This window comes from Tenrec ecaudatus, chromosome 8 (assembly GCF_050624435.1).
Source record: "Tenrec ecaudatus isolate mTenEca1 chromosome 8, mTenEca1.hap1, whole genome shotgun sequence".
NCBI classification, from domain to species: Eukaryota; Metazoa; Chordata; class Mammalia; order Afrosoricida; family Tenrecidae; genus Tenrec; species Tenrec ecaudatus.
The window spans coordinates 83,088,284-83,116,219 of NC_134537.1; the positions used below are offsets into that span (position 1 = coordinate 83,088,284).

The window sequence follows — 27,936 nt, forward strand, 5'->3', positions numbered from 1 at the left end:
GGGATAGATGATATGATTTTACTGGTACAAATGAAAGTTTCAATATGAGATTTAATAGTAAATCCATTCGGCCTTGTGTCCGATAAGATATTAAATTATTTTCTTGATGCTGAAAGTATCTGTTTTGTGAAATGAAACTGAAGAAGATGTGAAAGCTTTTTGTTTCTAGTTTAGATCATTAGACCTCATACCAGCCTTCTACCAAACAATCCTCAATGGCAGCTTTAATGAGGTGATAATTCAGCAAAGCTGTTCTTATCCTCGTACCTTGTTATTGCTGGCCCTCATGAAATTATGCATTTTATGAGTACTTAATTGTATTGTTTCTGGAACTGGAGTCAAAATAATCCAATGCATAATTCACAACTATATTTGTTATTTGTAAATAAGACCGCTGGATTGTGCGCGATCGGGTCTGAGTAAATACATTAACTTGCAGTGGACTGTGTACAGTACAAGTGGTCTTTTGTTTTTCAAAACCATCTTATTGGGAGTCAGTGCAGCTGCGCTATCGTGCCACAGTTGAATCGCATCAAGCAGCCTTGCACAATTGCTGCCACAATCAGTCTCGAAGCATTCTTCTCTTTCTGGTGCTCCTGACATCAGTTCCCTTTCATCCCCTCCCAGGGTACCCCCCACCCCCTGAAACCTCTATGCTACTTGCTGTCCCTTTAGGGTCACCAATCCTGGTCTTCATCTAATGAAAAATAGAACAAAGCATATAACCAAAGTTCAAGAGGGCGGCCCCCCAGTGACATAACACATTTGAGATAAACCCCAATATGAACAAATAAAAACATAGAAAATGTTGAAAACCACATCAGGCCTAATGCGCATCACAGCGGGAAGCATCTGGCAAGTTTTTAAGCGTTCAAGTCAGATTGATCATTTTGACCTTCTATAGAGGTCTTCACACCTACACCTCTAATGGCTGGGTGATACCTCAAGTCTCCAACCACTTCATGTTAGCCATCGAGAGCTTTAACTGAGGCCCACACATATTATTTATTTATCTTCCTCCCATGGCTGTGATCTTTTGGAAGTAGATCCCTGGTCCTTTCTTCTAATGAGCCTTTCAGTGGAACGCTATTACCAACCCTCTGGTCAGTAGCCTCACAAGTATACCAGGGACCCCTGGAGCAAATGGAAGTTGAGTCTTAGGAACATGAGGCAGAATTTAATGGTAAGGTCTCACTGCAAGTCTTTTCCAACTCTTTCATCCTATAGACAGGGTAGAACTGCCCCTGTGGGTGTCTGAGACTAACATTCCTTACGGGAGTAGAAAGCCTCATGTTTTTCCCTGAGGAGCACCTGGTGGTTTCAAACTGACAACCCTGTGGTTAGCAGCCCAACACATAACCAACCACTTCACCACAAGGGATCCCAGATACTCTATGCTTATTATTTTTTAAATCATTGAAATAGAAATTAAGAAAAATGATTGTAAAATAAAACCACAGATGACTGAGACTACATTTACTGATTTCAACTTGGCAAATATCATATGGATTTTATCAAGATCTTTCTCAGCAGTACCAAGAACGGATAGAGGAGAGCTGGCTGAGTGATATGGAACATATCGGGCTAATGTAATGAGAACACAGAAACAACCAGTTCTGTGCTGCTACACTGGCTTGGGGATAATGCCATGCTCCTTTGACTTTTCTGCTTTCTCACCCTTAACCTACAAGCCCTGGTAGAGCAATGCGTTACGTGTTGGGCTAACTACAAGATCAGCGGTTCAAAGCCATCAGCTGCTCTTTGGGAAAAAGACAAGGTTTTCTACTCCCGTAAAGTCTCAGAAACCCACAGGGGCAGTTCTACCCTGTCCTGCAGGTCACCGCGAGTCAGAATGGCCTCGACAGCGGTGAGTTGGGTTGTTTTTGAGTCGCCCTTAACATGTCGCTGTTTCTCTTCCTGCTTACCCTAGCACGGCCATGCGGTTGTGACATCGCAGGCTTCATGTCCACTCTTAGGCAGGTGGATGGAGGTGTGGGAAAGACAAATGGCAGTGTGTCCATCAAATCTGTCCCTGCCCCCATCCCCTGTCCTTAAAAATAAATAAATAAAAGGAAGCTTTTCAGCTTATTGGCCACAATGGGGTCCCAGCTGTGTGGCACTAGGTCATCAGTCAAAAAGCCTCTGCCGCTAACGTTGAAGTGACAAACTAAGGAGCAGTTGATGGAGGCCAGGGCCCAGGACACAGGAGGGGCTCGGTAAGAATGAACAGTGGGATGAGAGCAGGGGACGACAGATTAGGAAGCTGCACCGGCCAGCGGTCTCAGGGTTGCAGACTGGTCTTGTAGGATAAAGACTAACATATGCAAACTGGTTACCCTTAGATGGTCGCTCAGGAACCATATGAGGACCACTGTAGACTGGTCTTGTAAGATAAAGACTAACCCATGCAAACTGGTTACCCTGAGATGGTCGCTCAGGAACCGTATGAGGACCACTGTAGGAGTGAAGTAGGGACGGAAGGAGCGTCACATACACATGTGGTGTACTGACTTTCCTCCTAAGTTAGAAGCAGCGGAATCCTTAAATGGTGCAAATGTTTAACGCACTTGGCTGGTCACTGAAAGGTCAGAGGTTTGAGTCCACCCAGAGGAGCAGGGGATCTACTTATGGAAAACTCAGCCACTGGACACTCTGCAGTGTGCAGTTGTGCTCTGATGTGCCTGCATGGCTGGGAGTGGGGATCAACCCACAGCAACTGGCGTTAGCAGCTCCAGCTTCACTGGATGGGCGCCAGAGAGAAGCGGATGGAAAGAGTTGTCTTTTGGGGGCTGCTCTGTTCTTGAAATCTCTCCTCCACACATTTTGAGGTTCCTTCAAAGTTATTTGTTTTGTTTTGTCTGGAGGTTTGTTTCAGTGAGGAAATTATTTAGGCAGGAAAAAGCAAATAACATTAGCTTTTTGCGGAAAGGAAAGATGGAGACCTAACGCAGTGTTTGTTTATTGCTGGCAGGCAGGAGGGCTGAGCCCCCACCTGCCACAGCTGACCTTTGGAGTGTGTTTGTTTGTTTGTTGGTTTTATAGTCGACCCAGAATTTCCATTCCCTTTGAAACTGATTTTGAATGATGTTGAGAGAAATCTCAAGATAGCATTTATTAAAGGCCCTACAATGAAGAATAAATACGCTACCAAACATGATGAAAAATATTCACACCATACAAGAAAAATAGAGGACTAGGGTTTTTAAAAATACAACACTATGTACATCAAAAGATTTCATCAAATGATGTAAGAGAGAGCCTATAGATTGGGGAAAAATAAGCAATGGCCTATCAGATAAAGGGCCAATTTCAAAAATGGATACCTTAATTAGAAAAATACAAATAAGTTATTTGAAATATAAGCACACAACATGAATAGGCAATTTACTTAGATGACATCCAGGCAGCCAACACTCATGGGAAGTAAAGCTCATATTCATTAACAATAAGAGAAATAGAAATGAAAATAACACTGAGATATCACCTCATACTGAGATTCTTAGCAAAATTCAACAGACCCAGAAAATCATAAATGCTGGAGAGGACAGGGAGAGATTAGAATGCTCATACATTGCTGGTGAGATTGCAGAATTATCAAACTACTCTGGAAATCAGTTTGGTGCTTCCTTAAACAGAAGCAAATACAAATAAATACCTTATGATCTTGTAACCAGTGGTTCTCAACCTTCCTAATGTCATGGCCCTTTAATATAGTTCCTCATGTTGTGACCCCCCAACCCAAAAATTATTTTTGTTGCTACTTCATCACTGTAATTTTGCTACTGTTATGAATCAGGCGACCTCTGTGAAAGGGTCGTTCCACCCCCAAAGGGGTTGCAACCCACACGTTGGTTGGGAACCAGTGGTTGAGAAATAAAGACCAAGCATGATCAGACATATGCAAACCTATGTTTATCGCAGCAATTTCTATGGTAGCAGAATGATGGAAAACTAGGAAAGTTGACTGTAGAAGCGTGAATAGGCAGCCCTGGTGCATTCCCACAAGGGGTATTATGCATCCTTAAAACAATGACGAATCTGCAGAACACCCTATGATATGGGCAAAATTAGAAAACCTTATGCTTAGCAAAGTTAGTCATTCTCCTAATAAATATTATAATGTATTAGTATTATAAAGGAAAATAAAGGGAAAAATGGATAACACTTTAAAGGCTATGATGAAGCCAGAGTGGGAGGTGGAGTTTGGTTGCGGGGAGGGATGAGTAGGGACAGGAAACTGGATGGAGGGACTGTGAGAAAAGAAAAAAAAACATAAAAGAAGTACCTTCTATATGGGGGGTCTTAATGGGATCCTGTCACTGATTTGCTTTGATAAGATGGACTTTGACTATATAGAATGTATGCCAAATATAAGCCGACCCGAGTATAAGCCGAGGTACCTAATTATTACCTGGGAAACCAGAAAAATTGATTGACTCGAGTATAAGCCTAGGGTGGAAAATGCAGAAGCTATTGGTGAGTTTCAATAATCAAAACAAATGAAAATAAAATTACTAAAAATTGAGACATCAGTGGGGTAATATATTTAAATATTAATTTTAAATAAAAACATAAATAAAAGGACAACAAGTCATTTAACATTAGTAAACTAGCACAGTAAGCAGAAAATAGGTTCAACAAAAACAATAAGGTATCAACAATGATACCTTAAGAGTACTATTCCCTGAGCTCAATCAACAATCATGCTAAAATATAAAGAGTTAAAATCCTTCAAAACTGGATTCCTCATCATCATCCGTATCCCAATGCAGAGCTTCAGCTGGTGTGAGGTCATCATAGACACTGTCCTCACAGATCGCCGTCATCACCATCACTGCTGTCATTTTCATACAAAGTGCAGTCTTCACTGCCATCCACAGCATTACTAATACTACATTTCTGGAAGGCACGTCGCACCATGCCTTCTGGAATGTCTTCCCATGCATCTCTAACCCACTTTGCTATTATTTCTATGTCACGCTTCATTAGATCTCCTCCTTTTGTTCGTCGGGCTTGACCACATGACATCCATTCAAGCCACATCCTTTGCACATGGTCTTTAAAAGGCTTATTCAAAGATACATCCAGAGGCTGCAGTACAGATGTAAGCCCACCTGGAATAATGGCTAAAGTAACTTTACTAGATTTTGCCAATTTTTTTTATGTCATCCGATAGGTGGGCTCTGAACATATCCCAAACAAGTAATGATGGCTTTTTCTTTAAGGCTGCTCCTGGTCATCGGTTCCAAATTTCTTCCAGCCAGTTTTTGGTTCTGTCTTCATACATCCAGCTTTTAACATGTGTATGCACAGTAATTCTTGGTGGGAAATTGATCTTTTTAGGCAAGGTCTTTCTTTTAAAAATAATGACAGGATGCAGCTTAGTTCCATTAGCCAAACATGATAGAACAACTGTAAAGTGTTTTTTTTTTCATTTCCTGTGGTTTTGAGAAAAGTGTTTTTTTCTCCTACACTTGCCACAGTTCTGTTCTTAGAAGATCAAAAGTCATGGCAGTTTCATCCATATTCCCACTATCTGCCAGGTCATAACTATAAATCCTTCTTTGTTTTATAATAAATGACTGGAATGACATAATTTTTTCTTCTAGGTCTTGTGGCAATTTCTGGGAAATCTATGTCCTTTGTCTCAAACATAGTAGGCCAAACCTATTCGTAAAACGGGTACACCATCCTGCTGACGCAGCACATTTTTCAATGTCTGGTGCTTTATATTTGTCATCCTTAGCCATTTGTAGAGCACGTATGTGGATTCCCATGCATGTTCTGCAGTAACCACTTTGACGACACTCCATAACCCATTTATGCAATTTACTCTCTAGACTCCCATAAAAAGATGTTAAACCACAACAAGTTTTTTTTAGCTTTTGGAATCTGTTCCAAGTCAGCCTTCATTTTCCACCACTCCCTCACTTGCTTTTCGTCAACACAGAATTCCCTACTGTTATTGCTCTCTTCTGCTCTTGACACAACCTTCATTTTGAAACCAGCCTCATATGACCGGCATTTTTGTTTTGGTTCAAGAGTATCCATTTTTAATAGGATAAAAAAACAAGACTTTGTTAGCCAGGAGGAGGTGGAGAGAGTCCGTGTAGGCGGGGAATGCAGGATGTGAATTAACACATAGATCAGAGGGGAGAGACGAGCGCAGCCACAGACACATCCTTCCCAGTTCAGCTGCAAGCATAAGTGAATCACTACAGGTGCTTCTGTGAATTGGAGCTGTCCACATCATAGGATGGCTCTGATTGGTTAGATGTTAGTAAACAAACATTCAAAGCCCTGCAGTGTCAGCGGGGCTTTGAATGAACAGCGGAGAAATGTCAATCACCCGTGAGATAATGGGCGCTTGTCCTGTTACCTCGGGGAGGCCCCAGCGAGATGTTACACCTCGCTGGGGTAGCACCAACCTGTGTATAAGCTGAACCCATTTTTCAGCACATTATTTGTGCTGACAAACTCAGCTTATACACGAGCATATACGGTAAATCAGACTGACGGCCCCAGAAGCCCGAGGGAGAAGCTCTATGCTGTCCTATAAGTCTGCTCTGCGTTGGAACTGGATCCATGGCAGTGCATTTGGTCCTATTGGGACCAGGAGCCCTGGTGTCATAGTGGCTTAAATGCCAGACTGCTAATCTCAAAATCAGCAATTCCTTCCCCCAGCTGCTCCAAAGTGGAAAGGCAAGGCAATCTGCTCCCGTGTGGATTTACAGCTTGGGAAATCCTGGCAGAAGTTCCGGTCTGCCCTCCAGGGTCGCTGTGAGTCGGAATTGAGTCCGTGACAATGGGCGCGTTGTTTGAATCTTACTGGGCTCGTTCCCCACTGAGAAAGCATCTGCATGAGAGGTCGTGCACCCTTACCGTTAACCGAGCCTCTGTGTGCATTGCTACCAGAGGCCCTTCTGGTTGGTATTCCCAGAATAGGAGCAAATTGGTCAATGTCTGATTAATCCTGCTTATTTTAATAACTTATTGCTGTGCGTACAGAGAGAGAGAGAGAAAAGAAAATGGGTTACAGCTTGACTTAAAAAATGATTTCACAGCAAAATAACCTAGTGCTTTGAAGCTCACTTTATGTAAAACTCATTTTCTTACAAATGTAATAGCTTTGGTGCTAAAGCTTTCACCTTTTCTTTAAAAAAAATAAAACACTTCTCCATTTTTACTAATTATTAAACTATTCATTCATTTAATAAAAAATGCTTTTCACCCGATGAAAGCACTAGACTTAAACCAAAACTACTGCCATCGGGTAGATTCTGCCTCATAGAAACTTTATGGGCCAGAGTAGAATTGCTTTAGAGACTGTAAATCTTTATGGGAGCAGAGAGCCTTAGCATAACACCTCACCCGCTGTGCCACTGGGCTCCTGCAGGGCACTCAAAGGCAGATAAAAAACAAGTATAATGTATGATTCCCTGCCTTACACTCTACTTGGAAAACAATAGGAAAACCAGTTAAACGTTCACTAAGGCAGGCATCTGGACAGACTTCTGTGGAGGTAGGGGTCAAGACTTCAGGTAAGAGGCCATTGACCCGACATTTCAGGTCAATGTACACATAAAGGAATTAAAAATCAATATGATTTGAATATTTACAACTACTCCAAGACCTGCCACTGGAATGCATGTTCATGTGAAGGTTTCCGAGCTTCTCAGCAGCCTTGGCTAGCCGAGTGAGACACTGAGAGCGACTACAGTGACACTTAAACTGCTTGTGCATTTACAGCAAGTGCATACGTGTGGCTCTATGTCTTCCTTGCCAGCTTGTCCAGGAAATCTGAGAAACTTCCCCAAAACAATCCATCCTCTAATCATGTGAGTGTCAGCAGGTCCCAGGAACAGGGGCAGTAAAGTGAGGAATCACCTTGTCTTTGATGAACGCTCAGTTAATATCGATACAGCTCAGCATGGCCCTTTCTTAGCCGTTAGTTATTTTGAGACACTATTTAAATTTCATTCTTTTTAAGTTCTATCTCCTGACAGAAAATAATTTTCCATGTATCCCTTAACCTTGTCTTAAAGAGTCCAGACTCTAACAGGAGAAGGAAAAAGCACTTAAGCTCCACTGACCCTCTACCCAGTGTTTCCAGAGAGGCTGATACTTTGGTACCATCCAGGGGGCTGCAAGAACAGATACCCACACTTTACCCAGGATTAAGGGCTATAGCATGAAAGATTTTCATCACCAAGGGGCACTGGTTACATTTTCTGAAAAGGGGCAGTAAACCAAATAAGTTTGAGAACCTCTACAACACATTTCATCCCCAGTGTGTGGGCTTCTGGCACATTGCTAAACACATGCCAGAGAAACAGCATCTCTTTCCCCCAGTGGATGCCCAAGCTCTTGACACACAGTTTTTATATTTCTTCATAAGAAAGTCATCGATGACGCATGAATTTTTTTATTCTTCCCGAATACATGTGTGCATGCACGTGCACACACATACATACACACATGCAGGCTCTAGATGGCCTTTTCTCTTTCATGAGAAGAATAAATGATGCTGGGATAATGGTCAGAATTCTAGTAGGACTTCTCTGTGATGGTGTTTTTCCAATCTTAGGAAAAGATTTTCTCACAGGATTCCTTAACCCCTTGACATTTAAAACCATCGTTTGTGTAAACATCCTCAGCAGTAACATGAAAATGAGTTCTGACTCACTGCCCGGCTACAAAACTTGCACTTTTAAAATAAATGGTATGGATTAAGCTTCCCATGAGTCCCCTCGGACCGCTGACCAGGGGTGTGAATTGGCAAGGGCACTAATGCAGATACAGTTAGGTTCAAGTCAAACACGGCACCATTCGTTCTCCCTTTTGATCTATCTTAAATTTGTTCTAGTTTTTATTTCTGCCTTCTCTCCGATCGAGGTTTTCTCTGCTTTGTTTTATTATTTTTGTTGCCTTTTTTTGGTGGTGGTGGTGGTAGTTATGCTTTCTTTATATGAAATCCACGACAGATAAAATAGAGACAGTAGCTAGATTAATCGTGTCTTAGGAATATGGCAAGGGAGCTAATAATAATGTATGCAAGAAAGAAGAAACATCTAAAATTGATTGTGGCAATGATTACAAAACTCCTTTTAATATGTTTAAACCATTGAATTATAGAATATGTGAATTACATGTCAATAAAATGGTTCACATTAAAAAATGAAACGGATGTTATACTGGTAGCAATACAAGAATAGTTGAAAAGTACTGCTACTCATGTTCCAGTTCGTACATGTGCAAGTTTATCCCAAATAGTGAATTTGACATCACGTGGCTCTGAGATCAGTGGATGGCTGCAGACGAGGCCCGTCACTGCTGCTGTGTCTCAGTCTGGTTAGAGAGCCTTCAAAACACAAGTCCGATCCAAACACTGGCTTCTTTGGGGATCTGCCTGGCCAGTTAAATTCAAGATGGAGAGGTCAGCTCAGAAATTAAGGTTATGTTTTTTTGGGGGGTAGGGTGGTGGATTACAAAGGGACAGTCTCAAAGGACACAGGATAAATGTTCTCAAAGGACACAGGATAATCAGTCCCCAGGGTTGATTAAGAAGCTTTGAGAAAATTAAAAACTGCATTGATGAGAAAAAGTCATGACAGTTGCTCGGAAGCATTTGTTTTCATCATGCAATATACCTACTTATTTTTCAAGGGTAGTAAGGGCTGTCCTGTGAGAATTCTACCCAGAAGCCTTACCTCACTCACCTTACTGCCCTGGCCTTACCCTTTCAGACTTCTTAATATTTCCCCCAATCCTAGAATATTGAAAAGGAACTTGCCTTGAGTCCCCAGGGGGTGTCAGTACAGCTGTGATGAATGGTTTAAAGGGAGGAGCGCAGGATTCCTCGGGGAAGCATAAGAGAGATGGAAACACTGTCTTCAGAAGTGTACAGCACAAGATAGGCTTAAACTGTAGCTACACAATGTGGTATTTTTGTTTAGTAAATGTTCCTATGGTTTTGTAGCGATCCTTTTTCACTTCCCCGTCATCCATATCCATTTATATAGTTATAAACAGTGGTCACTGCACAACTTGTACATGCTACACGAGTGACATTATTGCATTCAGCATGTTGGAAACTTGCCTTGCCCAGTGTGTGTTGTGCTGGTGAGTGTAAGTAAATGTTCAGCAGCCAGCTCTCTGTTAAGGATGACAAAGAAGCCCTGATATGTAGCACTTCCTGATTCCCCGGATGTAAACATTCCCATCGCGGCCAATTTCAAGCTACTAAGAGAAGTAATTGAACACGCTGTTGGAAAGAGATGTGCACCGTCTGTCTCTGCAGCAGGTCCGAGCAGGCTCCAACACACCACCACTGTCTTTTCCAGCGATGAGCTTCTTCTTCTAAAATAACCCCCTTTCTGAACATGTAAATACACGTTTAGACGACTTATCCATACATGCCCTTAGGAGTTGGCATTTTTCATTGAAAAGGATTAGCTTTTATGCCCCAGTTTCTCCAGAACTGTTGACCTTGCGAGGAGTGGACAGATGGAAGCCCGTGCTTCTAGAACAGAACAGGGTCTGTTCCTTATGGGGCTCTGGCGGAACTGGAGGGAAGGAGCTGACTTGTGCTGACGTCTTTCGTGTGATCCACTCACTCTTTCCTGTTTCATGGTCGCGTATGCTGTTCTTGTGCCTCTCTCCCTGCAGAGAAAGCTGCCGGCGGACTCTAAGGCGTTGGAGGCCTCGGATCTGGTGTACACAGTCAGCGCCCAGGAGTACTGGCAGCAGGCTCTCCTCACAGAGGAGGAAACCGGTACTTTATGTTGTTATCACAATCCCCCAACATTCTCCAGACGAAGCTTGGCATTGCCACTTTCCTTCTCTGGAAGCTTTTTGAGGCACACGTCCAGCTTGCCGGCTTCTACACCTGTGAGGACATCGTTTTCTCTTTCTCTTCAGTGTGGTGGTGCCCGAGACAGACATTTCTCCATCTCTCTCCCTGGGTTGGCTAGTATTTGGCTTGAGATTCTGCAGGCACCGAGCTAAGAGTATCGAGGTTGTTTCCTGAACAGCTATGGTAGACTTCTTCTGTGATGGGGACATGTAGACAACATGATTGACCCCTTTATGCCTAGAACCTAAAATCTGGAAGAGGAACTGCACCTGTTCTTCACGTGAAGCTCCAAAGACTAGGTTGTTATGCAAGGAAACAAAAGAAAACTGAAACCCTGGCACAGTGCAACAATGGAGGATGATTATATCAGATGACAAACCAGAGGATGATTACATCATTACATAACAACTGCCAAACCACTGAGAAACATGACCTAGAGAAGTGATACATAAACTTCAGCCATCTCAGCCAGTGTTAGTCTTCTCTCACACCTCCGTGTCTGTTACTGCTAGACATGTTACATGAATGTGCATGTACATGAATACTATTACACGAATACGTAAAATATTTCAATAGATGATGATTATAAATATGTGATATTCGATAACAAGGTAGTGAACAAGTGAGGAGTGGGTATAAAGATGATAACTGATGCACAGGCTTTAAAGTAAAAACAAGGCTTAGTTAAATGATGCTGACCAGGAGTGAAAAAGCCAAACTCACAGCCATGGAGGTCGATTCCAACTCACAGCGACCTCGATAGGACAGGGTAGAACTTCCCCTGTAGATATCTAAGACTAATTCTCTAGAAGGTCAGAACAAACTGGAGCTTTGACTGAGTTTCACTCCGTGAAAAGTGGGTGAATACGAAGGATTTGAGCCTGACTTTGATCTAAGCTTAAAAATGCACGTGCATTTTACTGAACGTGTTTGCATGTGAGAACCAATTGTGTTGTCCTCAGGCAGTGCAAAGGGTTAATTAACATGCGAGACTGCTAACTTAATGGCTAGAGATTTGAATCTACCCAGAAAGAAAGGCTTGCTGAACTACTTCTAAAAAATTAGTCATTGACCACCTGATAGAGCAGAGGGTATCTGCTAGGATACACGTGGGAGTCACCATGAGTCTGAGTCAATACGACAGCAGATGACCCATGTGTGTGAGAGAAGGTTCAGCAGCAAAGAGATCAAGTGTGCCCAAACAAAAGTGTCAAAGAAAAAAGGGTGGGGTGGAGATAAAGTCTGGTGATATCAATTATTTTCTCCTGAATAACAGAGAATTAGAATTAAGGCAGATCTTTAATTCTGAATCCCACGTGGTCCTTTCTACAGCCAGCATGGGCTATTTTGATGTTCAGGGTTACAGGACACAGATGGATACACGTAGGACAATCAGAGGAGAGACTCAATACACGTGAGTATCTTTAGATCAATGAGGTAGATATACAGTAATCTAAAGATTAGTGCCAGGATGTTGCTTTAAGCATTCTGCACTTTTCCACATCATTCCTTTAATGTAGCTAAATAAAGTTCACATCCCACACTGCTAATTTATCATCCATTGTTGTTGAGCCTAGACATAGAAAAAATGTCCTTCAGAAAGGTTAATTTAGTGGGTACCAAGTCCAGGTAGGATTCCAACTATAGTGGACCCAGACTCATCCTGGTCTTTCCACTTTATGAATCCTATTTACTACCAACTTCTGACCTTTTAAACATGTGTGTGCTGTTTGTGAATTCCAGAAATCCCCAAGTTAAGAGAATATATCCGGAAACGGCTCTTAGACAAGAAGAGGAGGATGGTGACCAAGTATGTGACTGAAGCCTTCGGCCTACTGATCCTCACAGACAGTTTCAACTCCACGGACAAACCGCCGGTAGGGGCGACACCGGATGGTACATTCTTTCCCTCCCAGACTGGGCAGACTACTCCACTGTGTTAGATATGAGCAGGGGCTACTTTTTCTTTCCACAGCAAAAGAAGATACTAAGCCCAGGGAATCTGTCTTCTTCAGATAGCCTCTGAACACGACACCACGGTTATTTAGAAAGCTAGACATGGTGACATTGGCATGAAAGAGAAAGAAGTGATGTTGTATGTATCTGAGACAGATAGGCTGAGAGGAAAACACAAGATTAGCCTGACTCTTTTCCATGTCCCGGGACTTGAACGAGATGGAGCATGCTTAAAGGACAGCAGGAGTGATTTTACTTTTTCCTTGGGAGCCCCGGCCTATCCTGCTTTCCCGCTCCTCCTGCTCCTCACGTGGTTTGGTGTCCAACCCAAAGAGGTTTCATCTGGTGGTGGCGTTCGGTTCCTTCATGCCCCGGTGCTGCCAGCCGCTCAGACTCAGCCACAGAAGTAAAATAACGGAAGCAGAAGGAAGCCACGAAGGAATTTCAGCAATGAGTCTAGAAATGTATCTTCACTGTCTAGAATCCAGACTTTCTGAATGACCAGTTAGAATTTTCTTGGGAACATTTTTTATCTGTTGGATTGAGGGCTCTCTTTTGTTTGGATGTTTACCCTAAAATAAGATAGGCACCCTGCTACAGATCCTTGGAGAGGCTTTGAAGAGTATTGGGGGAAAACTGGTTGCTGTTATCAACCACCAACCGCAGCCATTTCCCTCTCCCTTTGCTTTCCCCCATCCGACCTACACAATCGAGTTGGCAGACGTCTCGTTGTGCCGGGACAAGGGGAGTGTAAAGGAAAGCAAGCCAACAGCGTTCTTTGAGATGTCGAGGACTGGCCGTCAGCATGTGGGAACGTGACCCTGGGCCGACCCTGCAGGTGACAAGGGGAGGCAGATTACGGAGACCTGCCTGATTCAGGTCAATAGCAAACAGTGCCAGGTGTAGATGGTCAAAGTGGCCAGATGTATGAAATTCCCCTGAAAGGAGACTTTTAAAAAAAGGAAAGTTCACTCTGTCTTTTCATCATGTTTCTTATGCCTCGCTTGGACTTGGTTCTGTGATGAAAAAAAGACATTCCTGGAATCAGATAGTTTCTCATTAGGCTTGCTCCTCCGAAATGCTGGGGAAGGGGTTGACCTTCTAACTTCCTGGAAAAGTTCCTTCAGGATGAAACTTGCCTCTCTGCCCAGCAAAAGATTGCTTTTGGAAGTGCTGATGGAAAACTAGTCCCGATGTGGTGCCGCGTGTGGTTGGTTTATTTACAAACACAAGGACATGCCATTTTGAAATCACACATCGTGGGCCTGCTCCACATTCTATGCTCTGCGGACTTGAAGGGGAGCCTGGGGCCAGGACTCAGTCCTCCCCTCTCAGCAGACTCCAGGTGATGGAAAACACAGTGGAGAAGGATGATTGACACTTCTGTGATAGCTATTTAGAGAGAGTTGCCAGCAATTTCCCTCAAAATTCCTTGGCCCAAGATTTTGGTCTTAGTGTTAGCTCTTTGGCAGAAAGTTGGAAGGCAAAAATTCCTTGTCAGTTCCTGTGAATTCTTTAAAAAAAAAAATCAAGCCTAAAAATGTGTGCGATTGATCTTTTTTTTTTTTTCAAGCTTGTGACTCAAACCCAAAGTGGAGCATTTGTGTAGTTGGTGAGTGTAGTACTATGCTGATGAACCGAGAGGAAGGGGGCTGTGACACCTCCATCTGACTAAGCCCTCTTCCAGCTCAACTCCGTGCCAGCCTTTCCTGGTCTTACTGGTCTTTTATGCCTTTGGCCTCTGCCGGTGGTTGATCCCACATGGGTTTTTGATGGTGGATCGTGTGAGGCTCTTGCCCGTAGGTCTTGTTTGCATGCGTTCTTTAGTCCATCTTGGCCACAGGTGACACCATAATTTCAATAGGACCTAAAGAGCACTCGGAGCTGGAAAGAAATGTGCGGGTTCCATAACCCTGAATGGTTAAAAGCGATGAAAGTCCTCAGGCCACTCCTGAAGCGAAGCGTCAAGATAGACTCTTAAATGACATAAGTGCCAAAGCTCACAAACGCTAAGAATCACAGAGTTTTAGAGTCGGGGGTTGTTTTAAAGATCACTTAGCATTATTTACTTACTTTAAAGATGATGCAATTGAGGTCCAGAGAAGTCACATCATCTGTATAAGGTCACACATGTCTTCCAGGAATATTTCTGTCGTAAAATTTGGAACAGATTTTAAAAGCCAACATTCTCTGGCAGTTTCTCGGTCTCACTCAGGCCCTCCGCAAATGCTTATTGATTCCACTCCCTGTGCCATGCCCTGGAATAATAAACACGGATAACAAACGGTCAAGTCCACAGGCCTGTGGAGCAGCCGCACGCGGTTGGATAGACACAACAGGAGGACGAATGTGGCAACACTGGAGTGGACCCACGGCGTGGGAGCCCGGCCCTGTCTGGAGGATTCTAGGAAAGCTTTGCATGAGAAGGGATCTTTAACCTTGTCTGGACAAGGAGACAAGGAGAAGGGGGAGACGCATGGTGCCAAGACATAGGGTCACAAAAGAGATGTTCTCTTTGAGGAAGGCCAGCGAGTTCAGGGGGAGCTACCTGGGAGGATGCAGCAAGCCAACGGAGAGACAATGCTGCTGGAGAAGTTGATTTCAGAGGTCCAGGCTGGTGCAGAAGGAGCCCCGGTGGTGCAGTGCTGAAGCACTTGACTGCGAACGGAACGGTCCATGGTTAGAGTCTCCCAGCTGCCCCATGGGAGAGATGTTTCTGTCGCCCCCAAAATGCTTACAGCCTTGGAAGCTTATGGGGGTTGTTCTCTACTCGATCGTGGAAGATCCCTGTGAATGTTTTTGTTGTTGTGCTTTGGAATTGGATGGTCAGAAAAGGTAACACACTCATCAGCTGAGAGATTTGGTGTTCGAGTCCACACAGGTGCTTTGGAATCTATTCATCTACTTCTGAAAAGCCAATCATTGAAAACTTGAAGCATAGGGTTACTCTGACACCCAAGAGGCCCTAGAAGTCTGAATCAACTGGACGGCACTAGGAATCAGCCAACGGTGTCACAGAAGGGAAACCGAGTATGGGTTCCCAGGTTGGAATCTAGAGGTCAAAGCTGATGGATTGGGCACTCCCTTGTATCATTTGAATACATGCTTCTCTCTGGCTTGACGGCCTTCTTCCACATCAAGGGCCATGTGGTCCTTATATCTTGTGGTCCTGTGGCTTTGCTAGTCCAACTAGACACATCACCTGGAGACTTGTAAGGAATGCAGGCCTCAGGTCTTCAGATTTCAACATGAACTTCAGGTGGTTCTTCATTTTAAGTTTGCAAAATACTGTCCTCAAAAACTGCTTTGGGTAGAGCTCACTTAATGTTTGTTGAATCAGCGGTCACTGGGGGGTGGGGTGGGAGGGAAATCACAATTTTAATGGAAATTGGATTTCTATTTGGGCAGACTCTTCCCCAAATGGCCCAAATGAATTAGTTATATGAGTACCCCTGAAATAAATTGGAGGAGGCATGTTGTTTGTTACATTCTCCCAATCCCACAAAACCTAAGGAGGTGTGTGCACTCGGGGTGCCAGAGTTTGGGGCAATAAAGAGCAGTCAATCTGGGGGTGCCTTGGTGATAAGCTGAAGGGAAGTAAAATTTGAGGAGAAGGTGCCTGTGGGGAGAGGGTGGCCTGATGCTCTGTCTGATCCTTGGCCCTAGAATGAATATTTGCACATGAGTGACCTTCGAGGATTTGTGGAAGAGAAGATACAGCTGCTGGAGAAGACCATCAGCCAATGCTTTGCCCACATAGAGCAGCCTCTGCGGGAAGGGGTCAGAAATGCCAGGACTTCCTATCGAAAGACCCTCGGCAGATGTCTGGTGGTGAGTGACCGTTCCAGGGAAACCATGTGGTGTTTGCTGATGGCTGCCTGGTCACCAAACGCTCAGGTCACGATCCCATTCCTTCTGAACTCAATAAAGACCTGAATGAGAGATGCGGTGGGTGTTGTTAAGCGCCCTCAAGTTAATCCCGATCCCTAGCGAGCTTATGCGCAGAGTGGGAAATACCCCTGATCCTGCGCTCCCTCGAAACCATGGGCTGATCCATCTCTTGGAGGGGCTTCTCTTTTGTTGCCCCTTCACTTTACCAAGCGTGATGCCCTGCTTCAGGGCCGGTTCTCTCTTGACAGCATGTCCAAAGTATGTGAGATGAAGTCTCGCCATCCTTGCCTCTAAGGAGCACGCTGGCCTTACTTCTTCCAAGACAGTCCATAGTACTTCCAATGTTCCAAAGTACAAGAGAGTAAACGTCACATGTAGGAAAGCACACGTAGGGAATGGCTCGGCTGTCTGTTACAGGTGCCAAGGGAAAGGTGTGTGGCTTAGCAAAAAGCGATGGCCATGTGGGATCTGAGGGCCGTAGTGTGAGTCCCGGTTCTACCAAACATCTGCTATGTTGCTCAGGACAGTTAAGCTGTGTGGCTTAAACCTTTTCAAGCCTGTTTTGGTTGTTGGTTTTCTTTTAGAAATGAGAATGTTTGATGAGTTGTATGAGCCCCCAATAAAATGATTAAAGAAAGAGAAAGAAATGAGGATGTTAAAGATTTGCCCTAGCTATCTTGTAGCATTGGTGTTCAAATGTTGAACAGATACATGCTGTGGAAGCATTTTGTATCTGCTCTCTTGCCATATACATTGTTGGCTTTCTATTAGTGATATGGCAGGTGCCTTGGTTACGAGTTGGGCTGTGATCCAAATATTCAGTAGTTCAAAGCCACGAACCACTCCCCAGGAGAAAGTTGGAGGGCTGTCTACTCTCTCTTAGAATCACAGGCTCTGACACTCTCATGGGCGCTTCCGCCTTGTCCTATGTAGGGTCACTGTAAGTCGGCACCGGCTCGGTGGCAGGGAGGCATGAGGAGCTTCTGATGGATGGAAATGAAGCCCGGGTAATTTTGTTTCAGACCAAGCATGAGAAATATCGAGAACCACACAGGGTAAGATGTCAAGGATGCCACTGGTCCCGAGGCCAGGGGCCGCAGAGGCGGAGCGGTACCTAGAGAGAGACCATGCGGTTAGCTGGTTTTTATAGGAGTTGGAACATTAGTCATGAAAGATAAATGAGAAGATTACATGCGTAAGCTTTTATAGATGTTTTTCTATACACACGATGATACTTTCTCGAACACCTTCGTTAATCTAACATCTTAATTTCTTGGGGTGCATCACAGAAACACCACAGGCACTTTGTTTCCTCACAGTTTAGGAGGCTGCAGGTCTGAGTTATGGGTCCCAGCTCTTGGGGAAGGTTCTCTCTGCCTGACAGGGGAGGGGAAATCCCTCGTCTCCGCTTCTTTGGCATCGGTCTCGGTGCTCCTTAGAGGCACCTGTCTCACTCCATGTACTTCCCTGCCTCTGCGCGTAATCCTGTCTTCTAATCTCTCAGAAGTGGTTCTTCTAAAACAGGCCCACACAGAGAGGGTGCTGGTAACATAACATTACATCCATAGGTGTAACTCAGCCATCGGGTCATGCCGACTCAGAGCGACGGCGTCGGACAGAGTAGACCAGCTCCAGGGAGTGCCCAAGAATGGAACTATTAGAGGAGGAGAAAGCCTGGCTGGTGCTTCCAACTGCCACACTTAGGCACTGCAGCCTGACCGGTAACGACTGTGCCACCAGGCTTCCACCTACAGGTGTAGGGGTTAGGATTTGCAGCATGTATTTTGGGGGGACACATTTTGGTCCAAAGCAGACCTTTTTGGATGTTATCATTTTTGTGTAAAAGTTGGTGCAAATACTTCCATTAGTTGGTATGTGCTGAGATTGGGGTGAAAGAGAAGATGCCTCTAGTGTAAAACAAATGGCCAGGAGTAAATCACTTGCAATAATTCGAGAGTCACTCAAGGGAGTGCTGGTGTTTGAACCCATGGACTCAGAGATAGAGAGCCATTCCATGAAGTTAACTTGGGATTGGGATTGGGGTTGGGATTAAGGCATAAAAATCAATTGTTTCCTAGGTGGTTCAAATGCTCATGTAGGCAAGTAAGTAGAAATGATTTCATTTTTTCAGCAAACATTGGTATTAATACACACTAACTCTGCTGCCAGATACAGTGCCAAGCATGTTTTGCGTGAAGTAATGCACTTAATTCTCATAATTCTAAGTGATCATCAAGTTTCTTATTATTTTTAACTGCAGAAAGGCTAAATAACTTCTCATAACCACACATGCAGTCGCACCTAGCCCGGGCCTTCTAGCTTCAGAGCCATCCCACTAGGTCACCTAAATCGTACTTTGCCAGCTGGAGTCCCTGGGGAGCGTGAGCCCTTCATGTTCTTCTTGGCTGCTAGCACAAAGGTTGGAGGATTTGAGTCCACTCAGCAATCTGTTGGAAAAAAGACCTCTCAATCACCTTCTGAAAGGAACTCGCTACTGGAAACCCTTTTTAGCAGTTCTCCTCCGACATCCATGGGACCCCTGTGAATTGGAACGACCTTGACGCCAAGTGGGTGGTAGTGGTAACTGCCAAGCAGCTGTATCATTTAACGTTTGTTAGTCCCAGAGCAAGCACACCTGTCTTAGAAGAAGCACGGCCAGAAGCTCCCTAGAGCCAAGGGCGGCGAGACTTGGTCTCACATACTTTTGGACATGCTGTCAGGAGAGACCAGTCCCTGGAGAAGGACATCGCGCTTGGTGAAGAAGAGGACGGTGGATCGACACGGTGACTGCAACAACGGGCTCAAACCCACGAACGATTGTGAGGACGGTGTGGCGTGGGCCATTGTGAGTCGGAACTGACTCGATGGCACTTAACAACAATAAACCCATCTCATCGCCACCCAGTGGATCCTGACTCATGATGACCTAGAGGACAGAGCAGACCTGCCCCCTGTGAGTTTCCAAGGCTGTCAATCTTTCTGGGAACAGAAAACCATATCTTTCTCCCTCAGAGCAGCTGGTTGGTTTGAATTGTGAGTGGCACCCTAAGGGGGATCCCATTACACTACCGGGCTCCACAGTAACTCCTTTAAGAGTAGTGCCTTTGTATACTCTTTACCTAATAAGAAATAAGTTATACAAAGTGATAAGAGACAGTGTGTTCCACTACTGAAGGACATGGGCTATGGCTTGAATTTTGTTTTCCCCATTAACCAGCTGTGTGACCCCTTTGTGCCTCAGGCCTGGGGCAGTCATTCTGATGTGATAGGGGGGCTCTGAAGGCTCACTGAAGTCATATGTGCAGAGATGCAGTTCCATGCTGGCCCAAGGCACTCAGCACATAGAAAGTGTTTAATAAAAGTCAAGCCTGTTCGTATTAGGGCTGAGAGGCATTAGAAAGCTGACCCCAAACAGTCCCTAATGGGAAAAGAAGTCGCAGGCAGAGAGCAGTAGCAGGCGGTCAGGACCACCAGAGAGCCAAACCCTGCTCCCAATGTCCAGACGACATGCCAGGTTGCAATCTTTTGGCTGAAAATCGCAGAGCCTCTAGCACAAGCTAGACAAGACCACAAAGAGGCTGAGCTGTAGAGGAAGAGTGGGCCTGGGAGATCAGCTTACTCCAGAATCTCTGCCATCCACCGCACTCTCTTGACTGGCCTCTCTGCAGGGCCCACTCGCCAGCTGCCCTCCATGATGTTGCAACAGCTGTGTCTGTGTCTGGATCCCCGTCTGTGCACCACGAGGTCCAGAGCACAGCTTCTCAGCCTCAGCACTGCTGACGTCTCGGATTGGATAGTTCCTTCTTGTGAGGGCCGTCCTGGGCACCGTAGGATGTTTATCAGTGTCTCTGGTCTCTGCACACTAGAGGCCTGTAGTTCATAATCACCCGCAGCTGCAGTCCTGACAAACTTGTTCCTGGCTGGAAAACACTGATAAGAAGGAAGAGTGGGATGGTTATTTCTGGAAATTGTCTCATAAACCTGAAGAAACACACTGCAAATCTTTTTTTGGTTTTTTCTTTCTTTTCTTTTTTTGGCTCTATTTGGGTGATCAGGTTAGTTCTGGCTCAATTTCTGAAACTAAGATAATGTTTTTGGTTCTTCAAATAGTTCAGGTCTATTTTAGATCTCCAGTTTGTGGCCAGAGGTAGAGTTAGCCTTTTCCAAACAGAAGGGCAAGGTGTGGCCGAGCCATTCATTCCCAGAGGAAAGGGGAAGGGTGTTCGGAAAGCAATACAAGGCATACAATCTAAACTCACTGCCATTCAATCGATGCCAACTCGTAGTGGCCTTATAGGACAGGGTAGAACTGCTTCTGTTGAGTTTCCGAGACTGTAACTTTTTACTGGAGTAGAAAGCCCCACCGTTCTCCCGCAGAGCAGCTGGTGGTTTCAAACTGTTGACCTTTCGGTTAGTTGCTCAGCCACTATGCCATCAGGCCTCCTATAGGACAATCAAATAAACCCTCTGGAGAGGGTGCTCACTAAGCCTGGCCCTGAAGGAGCAGTAGTATGTCTCCAGACAAAGGAATGATGGCTGAGGGAAGTCTTCCAGATGAGAAAGGACAAAACACATTTGGGAGCCAGCAGGTGGAATAGTTTAACTGGAGCTTAAGGCACACCCGAGAGTTCTGGGAGCGGTTGACAGATGGACTAGAGAACAAATCTAGTGACACTCATATATGTGCAGAGAGAGCTTTAGATCAAGGAGTAATTACATATCAAGCAACCATCCCAGCTCAGTTCAGATCAAGTCCTTAAGTTCGATACTAATCCATAAGTCCCTCTTCAGACTCATGCAGTCACATGCAGGAAGACGTCAGACTGGTGGGTGCAGAGTTGGGTCTGCACAGGGCTGACACAGTCTTCAAGTGGCTCATCAACAGGAAGGTGAAAGAAGAGAAAGAAGGTGGAGGTTTCCAGGACCCTCCATATGAGAAGGCCATGCCCCCAAGGAGGCACCATCAGGCTGTGACCTGATTGACAGGCTAGACTGCACCCCTACACTTTTATATCTTCAAGTTGACCAGAAGTTATTTAACTACCACAGACGGGAAAAGGTCAACTTGATGGGCAACTTAGAACTGATCTAAGAGTCTGGACCATGAATGGCTTCATCAGAGCTATGTCTTGGGAAGATTAATGAGCTCCTAAAGTGGGAAAAAGGATGCATAGGAGTTAGGGCCAGAACAAAGGTTGTGGCAGGTGGATTAGAAAGCACAAGGTGAGTAAGAAAGGAACTATGAAGACACTCTCCGTCAGAATTGACAATAGCGCAGAGACGGCAATGTGTGAGAACAAAGCAACAACGACTCCAGGAACGATTGGCACTTAAAAAGAAGCCCGTGTAGAGAGGAGATGGCTTCCGATCAGGAATTGGTCAGCTGGCCAGCCAAGCAGTGAGCTGATGTGGAGGTAGATTCTCTTGCCCCGGCCAGATGACTGAAACTCCTGTGGAGCCCGAACTGGCCAGCCAAGCCATCCCCGATTTTCTGACCCGCCGAGACTGTGATGTCATAAACAGTTAAGCCCCTTAGTTTGGGGAAATCTGCTTCATAGCAGAAGAGAGCTAAGTGACCTGGAGACGACCGTTTCTGTGTCATTGTAGAAGGCGCTCGATTTGGAGTTAGTGACCGGGTCTCGTTGCTGAGAAGGGGCAGCTATGAAGCAGAGACCACTCCTTTGAGATGCTTTCTTGTGAAAGGAGCAGGATCAGTTAGCTTCAGGCCTCCGTAGAACTTCACCCATGATCATGCCCTCTCCCATCAGCCCTTTCATGGCTTCTTTCTCTGGGACTACAAACCTGCTCAGCTTTCCCTTGCAACAACTTTCCCTTGCTGTCAGAGATTTGGACATCCATGAATGTGCTACTATCATATCATTACTTGACTGCAAGATTAGCTGTTCTAAACCACCAGCCACGCCACAGGGAGAACCATGAAGCTTTTACTCCCGGGCAGAGTTATAGTCTACCGGCTATCAAAAGATACAGCGTCAGGGATCTTAAAGGCCTGAAGATAAACAAGCTGCCATCTAGCTCAGAAGCAACAAAGCCCACATGGAAGAAACACACTAGTCTGTGTGACCACAAGCTGTTGCAGGGATCAGGTATCAAGCATCAAGGAACAAAAAATCATATTTTTGAAAATGTGGGTGAGAGCAGAGTGGAGACTCAAAGCCCATTGGTAGCCAACCGGACACCCCTTACTGAAGGGTTGTGGGGGAGGAGATGAACCAGTCAGGGTGCAGGGTAGCAACGATGAAACATAACTTTCCTCTAGTTCTTAAATGCTTCCTCCCTGCACCCCCCCCCACTATCATGATCCCAATTCTACCTTACAAATCTGGCTAGATCAGATTATGCACATAAGTACAGATAGCAACTGGAAACACAGGGAATCCAGGACAGATGACTCCTTCAGGACCAGTGGTGAGAGTGGTGATGCCTGGAGGGTGGAGAGAATGTGGGGTAGAAAGGGAGGACTGATTACAAGAATCTGCGTATACCCTCCTCCCTGGGGGATGGACAGTAGAGAAGAAGGCGGGGGGCAGGGGAGACGACAGACAGTGTAATATATGACAAAATAATAATTTCTGAATTATGAAGGGTTCATGAGGTAGGGGAGAGTGGGAGGGAGGGGAAAAATGAGCAGCAGATATTAAGGGCTCAAGTAGAAGGCAAATGTTTTGAGAATGATGATGGCAACATATGTACAGATGTGCTTGATACAATGGATGGATGTATGGATTGTGATAAGAACTGTACGAACTCCCAATAAAATGATTTTAAAAAAAGTTATAGTCTCGCTAACTCACAGGGGCAGTTCTACGCCGTCCTATGAGGTCACTCTGAGTGGGACTGACTTGATATCAGTGAGTGCTTTGTCTTAGCTTTTTGAATAATAAGAGGCTGACTGAATTTACCGTGCCTCTGCCGTATAAAAGTACATGATGTGTTTGCTAAAAATGATCTTTGAAAGCCTTAAAATAAAGTGGGGGAAATGATCATGCTCTAGGATTAAGGGAAAATAGCAAAATAGGACAGACACAACACAGTCTTTGAGCTAAAACATGTTTCCTCCAAGCACAGAATCCCCAAACTCGAAACTCATTGCCCCGGAGCCAGTGCTGGAGCAGCGCAGCCCAGAGGACAGGGGCGAACTGCCCCGGGGAGCTTCCCAGATGGTAAATCTTTGTAGGAGTACAAAGTCTCATCTTTCTCCAGGAAGCGGCTGGGGGTTCCAAACTGCTGCCTGTGAGGTTTACAGCCCAATATGTAATCCAATCGGTGGCCCTAAGATGCGCATAGGACTCCTTTATTCCCTATAGCACTGATTAATGAGCACAACGCTGCGTACTAGAATTTTGACCGGTGAAAATGTATTTTCGTCTGCCGTACGAAGCATTAATATCCGACTCGGATGTTTAATGTGTTCTTAAAGCACCGCTCTAGAAGAGTCTTGGTGGTTGAAGTGGTTAGAGGAGTGTTCCCTGCTAATCAAGACGTTGGCAGCTTGGGCCCCTCAGTGGTCCCATGGAAGAACAGACTTGCCCTTCTGCTTGGGTAAAGAGTACCACCCAGAAGACCCCATGGGGGCAGTGCCACTCGGTCTCCCAGGGAGGCTAGGAGTGGAAATAGTGATTCAATGCTGTAGCTTTTCTGCTGAGTTAGGAATTTCGTGCCCTTGGGGAGGGGGGATCTTACACGAGCTATAAAAATTACATAGTATTTCATTCCATGTTTTAAAAAATAATTTTATTGGGGCTCATACAACTTTTAGCACAATCCATGCATATATCAATTGTGTAAAGCACACTTATACATTTGTTGCCCTCATCATTCTCAAAATTCGCCTTCTGCTTGGGTTCCTGGAATCAGCTCATTTTCCTTTTTTCCCTCGAATCCATATTTTTAAAAAGGTGTATGAAATCTGGAGTACCCTGGGGAAATCAAGATCTGCACTCAGGGTAGGGTCATAGCACATTTTCATCTATCCATTCAACGGATAGACATTGAGCACCACTCATGGCCGTTGACAAATGCTGAGGACGTAGAGATGGATGGCACATGCCCCTCAAGCTCAATGGGCTCAGTGGGCCGGGGTGGGGTGGAGGGTGGGGCAGCCTGGTGAGTCAACCGACACAGAATGGCGTGAGAAGTGAGCCCAAGGGCTTTGGAAGCCCAGGGCATGGGCACCTAGCCAGCTTCGGGGAGTGACTGCTGTCCTCTCTTGCCCAGTTTAAGAATATGTTTAATATCATATTGTCCCTTTCCTGTGAATCTTGGTACCAGCCTGTGGTCCAACACGCAATGTGATTCTGATCTTGTGGCATTCAAGTTCAGGCCCACTGCTTCCACTCATGTATTGTTTGATTTTCTAGAGGAGCAGAGGAAACCAGGGCTTCCACCAGACTCTGAAAGCGGTTTGCCTGAAGAACGGCATCTATGCCTCCAGGACGCTCGCCAGAATAGATCTAAACGAAGCCATCACCCAGCCAATGTACGACCAGATTGACCCCGTGTTTGGAAGCATCTTTAGGTACAGGATCTTTTGTCTTGCTCCTTTCTGAACAAACATTGGAGAAGGTTGGGCCAGAGTCTCATCTTAAAGCATTTGCACTTTGGATCTCGAAGTGGAAAGAGTAGCTTACACAGGGAGGAGGAAAGCTTGATCTTTGGCAAAACACGAAAGCTTTCTGGGTTTGGTTTACTTACAATTTTCCCAGGCTGACCTAGAGTACAGACCGAGAGGTTGCTTTCAGACTAATATTATGCTTCCTATTATTTTTCAAATATCTCCTACATGCAGCAAGGGATACATTTTCTTATGGATTTGAGCCCGGGACAGAGTATTTTGGTTGGAGCGAGTGGAGTTAAGCAAACATATGGCTTGCACAACGTTCCCTGCCTGGAAAAGGCCAAGTGACTCCATGAGGCCTTTGGGCATGTCTTTGACCCCCTGCATGCTCACCAAGATGGCATGGGTCATGTGTGGGGTGGGGTAGACAGTCCTCCTTGGAGCCCCCTCCTCCCTGACGTGCAATTTCTCTCTCTCTAGACAGAAAGAAACCCCCCCCCCCATGCTCCAATGCAGCAGCCCACCCCCAGGTCCCCTTCCCCCTCACCGCTGGCATTTCACGTGACTGGCCATCTGCTGCTTTGAAGTAATGTTTCAACGTTTGCTCTGTCTTGCTTGCTGCCCCGTGCCCCTGTCTCATCCTATTTTCAGCTTTATGAAACACCTTTCCGATCATACCAGCTCACCTTCCCCCCTCCCTCCCCGGTTTATTAGTACAGAGGATAAAAGCAAAATCCCTTCGGACAGAATGCAAGACATTCTACCCGCTTCCATCCCACCTTTTCCTATCTGTCACAGTTGCCCAGGACAAGCCCTCGGCTTTAGTCAGCCGGCTGTGTCGCCGAGACACTGTGGTGTGCCGGGCACTGCACCAGACACTCTGCATGCATTATTTTACCCAATCCTCCCAATAACCCTATACCGTGGCCTCTGTTGCTTTGTTATTTTGCATAATAAAAAACTCAGGTTCTGGGGAATTGCACAACTTTTCTATTGCCATCTAGAATGTAAGTAGACATCTGAGGTTTAAAGCCTGTTGCCTGTCCTCTACAACTCTTCCTTCTTCCTCCTGGGAGATTCTGAAACTTCTTTCATGATGTTGTCTCCACGGGGAATAACTCTTCCCTTTCATGGCTGTACGTCTTGCTTTCCAAGTATCGTTCCAAGTCCCATCCCTTCTATGTGAACACCTGGAGTAGACAGTGAAAAGCCTGTGAGTTTTGAGGTTAGCTGATCAGAGTTCAGAGCCTGCCTCTGTCCTAGCTGTGTGACTTTGGGCACATCTGCGATCTGACTGAACCTCAGTTTTCTCCTCTGTAAAATAGGGTCATCACACTGACTTCATAGACTTTTACGTCAGGGGTCTAGCATAGTCACTCAATCTTTTGGCCATTGAGTCAATGCTGACTTACAGCGATGCCACAGGCCAGGGTAGAACTGTGACTGTGGGTTTCTGAAATGGCAGCTGTTGGCAAGAGTAGAAAGCCTGTCTTTCTCCCACTGAGTGGCTGGTGGTTTTGAACTGCTGACCTCGTGGATCACAGTGTAACCATTACGCCACCAGGGCTCCAGTGTCCACGTATTACAGGATTTGATCATTGTTAGGTCACATCCCCCTATTTCTTGATTAAAAATGGAGAAGCACTTTTGCTGCCCTGTCACTTCACCAAACATGATGTCCTTTCTCCAGGGTCTGGTCTCTCCTGCCAATACGGCCAGAGTATGTGGGACAAAGTCTCGCCATCCTTAGTGTGGGGAGAAGTGCTTCATGAACTAGTGTTTATAGTTTTACAGAATGCCACCTAGTTTCATGCTTGCTTTGACCCGCAGCAGCATTGTTCTCTCTTAACACCTTACTTTAACTTCTTCCGTAGGGCCGGGAGGGCCAGCGATTCAGCTCTGATGGCTCACATAGACGCCTTCAAGCACTCTCTGCAAGAGAGAATGACAGAGATTGGGATTCGAAATGGCTGGAAATATGATAGCTGCAGAACGAGCTTCCTGATCCAGGAGGTACGTTCCTTCTCCGTGGAAGAGGGCTGCACCTTTGCGTGGGAGCTTTCTTCCCAGGAGGATTTTGGAGTTCGTCTCGTCTTGCCTGTTTCCCTGGAGGGTCCGGGATCTGGAGCTGCTCATGGGACGAGCTGCTAGGTCGAGAGAGCGGGGGAGGAGCGAGGAGGAGGCCTGAGGGGCGGTCAGTGCTGAGGCTATCCAGTCGACTTGTTGTGGTTGTGTTCCCGTGCGTTCTCAGATCAGCGCCATCCTGGGAGGCCTGGAGGGACACGTGCTCAGGAAGAAGAGAAGAATCTATGAGTCGCTCAGCACCTCTGTCCAGAACGACCTGAAGGCCTGTTACGAAGGTGTGCGCCTCCTGGGAAACTGTCTCCCTTCTCGGGCTCTTTCAGTCACCTTCTTTAGCACCCTTTCCTGCAGCTTTCCCGCAGAGCAGCTGTCCTCCCGCATCCCGGGGTCCCTGTAACACGCTGCTTCTACAAAACGGTGTGAGTCGGTTCTGACTCAGCGAGGCCCGGTGGACAACAGAAGGAAGCACTGCCTGCGGCCCGGTCCTGCGCCAGCCTCACCCCTGCTCTTAGCCCGAGCCCATTGTTGCAGCCACCGTGTTCAGAGTGGAGGGCTGTTCGCTTTCTCGCCGCCC

At 45.6% G+C, this 27,936-nt stretch overlaps 1 protein-coding gene across 1 annotated transcript in view; it reads left to right on the forward strand.

The window, feature by feature from the left end:
* Positions 1-27,936, forward strand: part of NUGGC (nuclear GTPase, germinal center associated) — a 58,796-nt gene that overhangs the window by 19,166 nt on the left and 11,694 nt on the right. The window contains exons 10-15 of the mRNA XM_075557203.1: positions 10,669-10,774; positions 12,599-12,732; positions 16,478-16,642; positions 25,084-25,241; positions 27,155-27,293; positions 27,532-27,640. Of these exons, the coding sequence (XP_075413318.1) occupies positions 10,669-10,774; positions 12,599-12,732; positions 16,478-16,642; positions 25,084-25,241; positions 27,155-27,293; positions 27,532-27,640 (811 nt within the window). The remainder of the gene's footprint in view (positions 1-10,668; positions 10,775-12,598; positions 12,733-16,477; positions 16,643-25,083; positions 25,242-27,154; positions 27,294-27,531; positions 27,641-27,936) is intronic.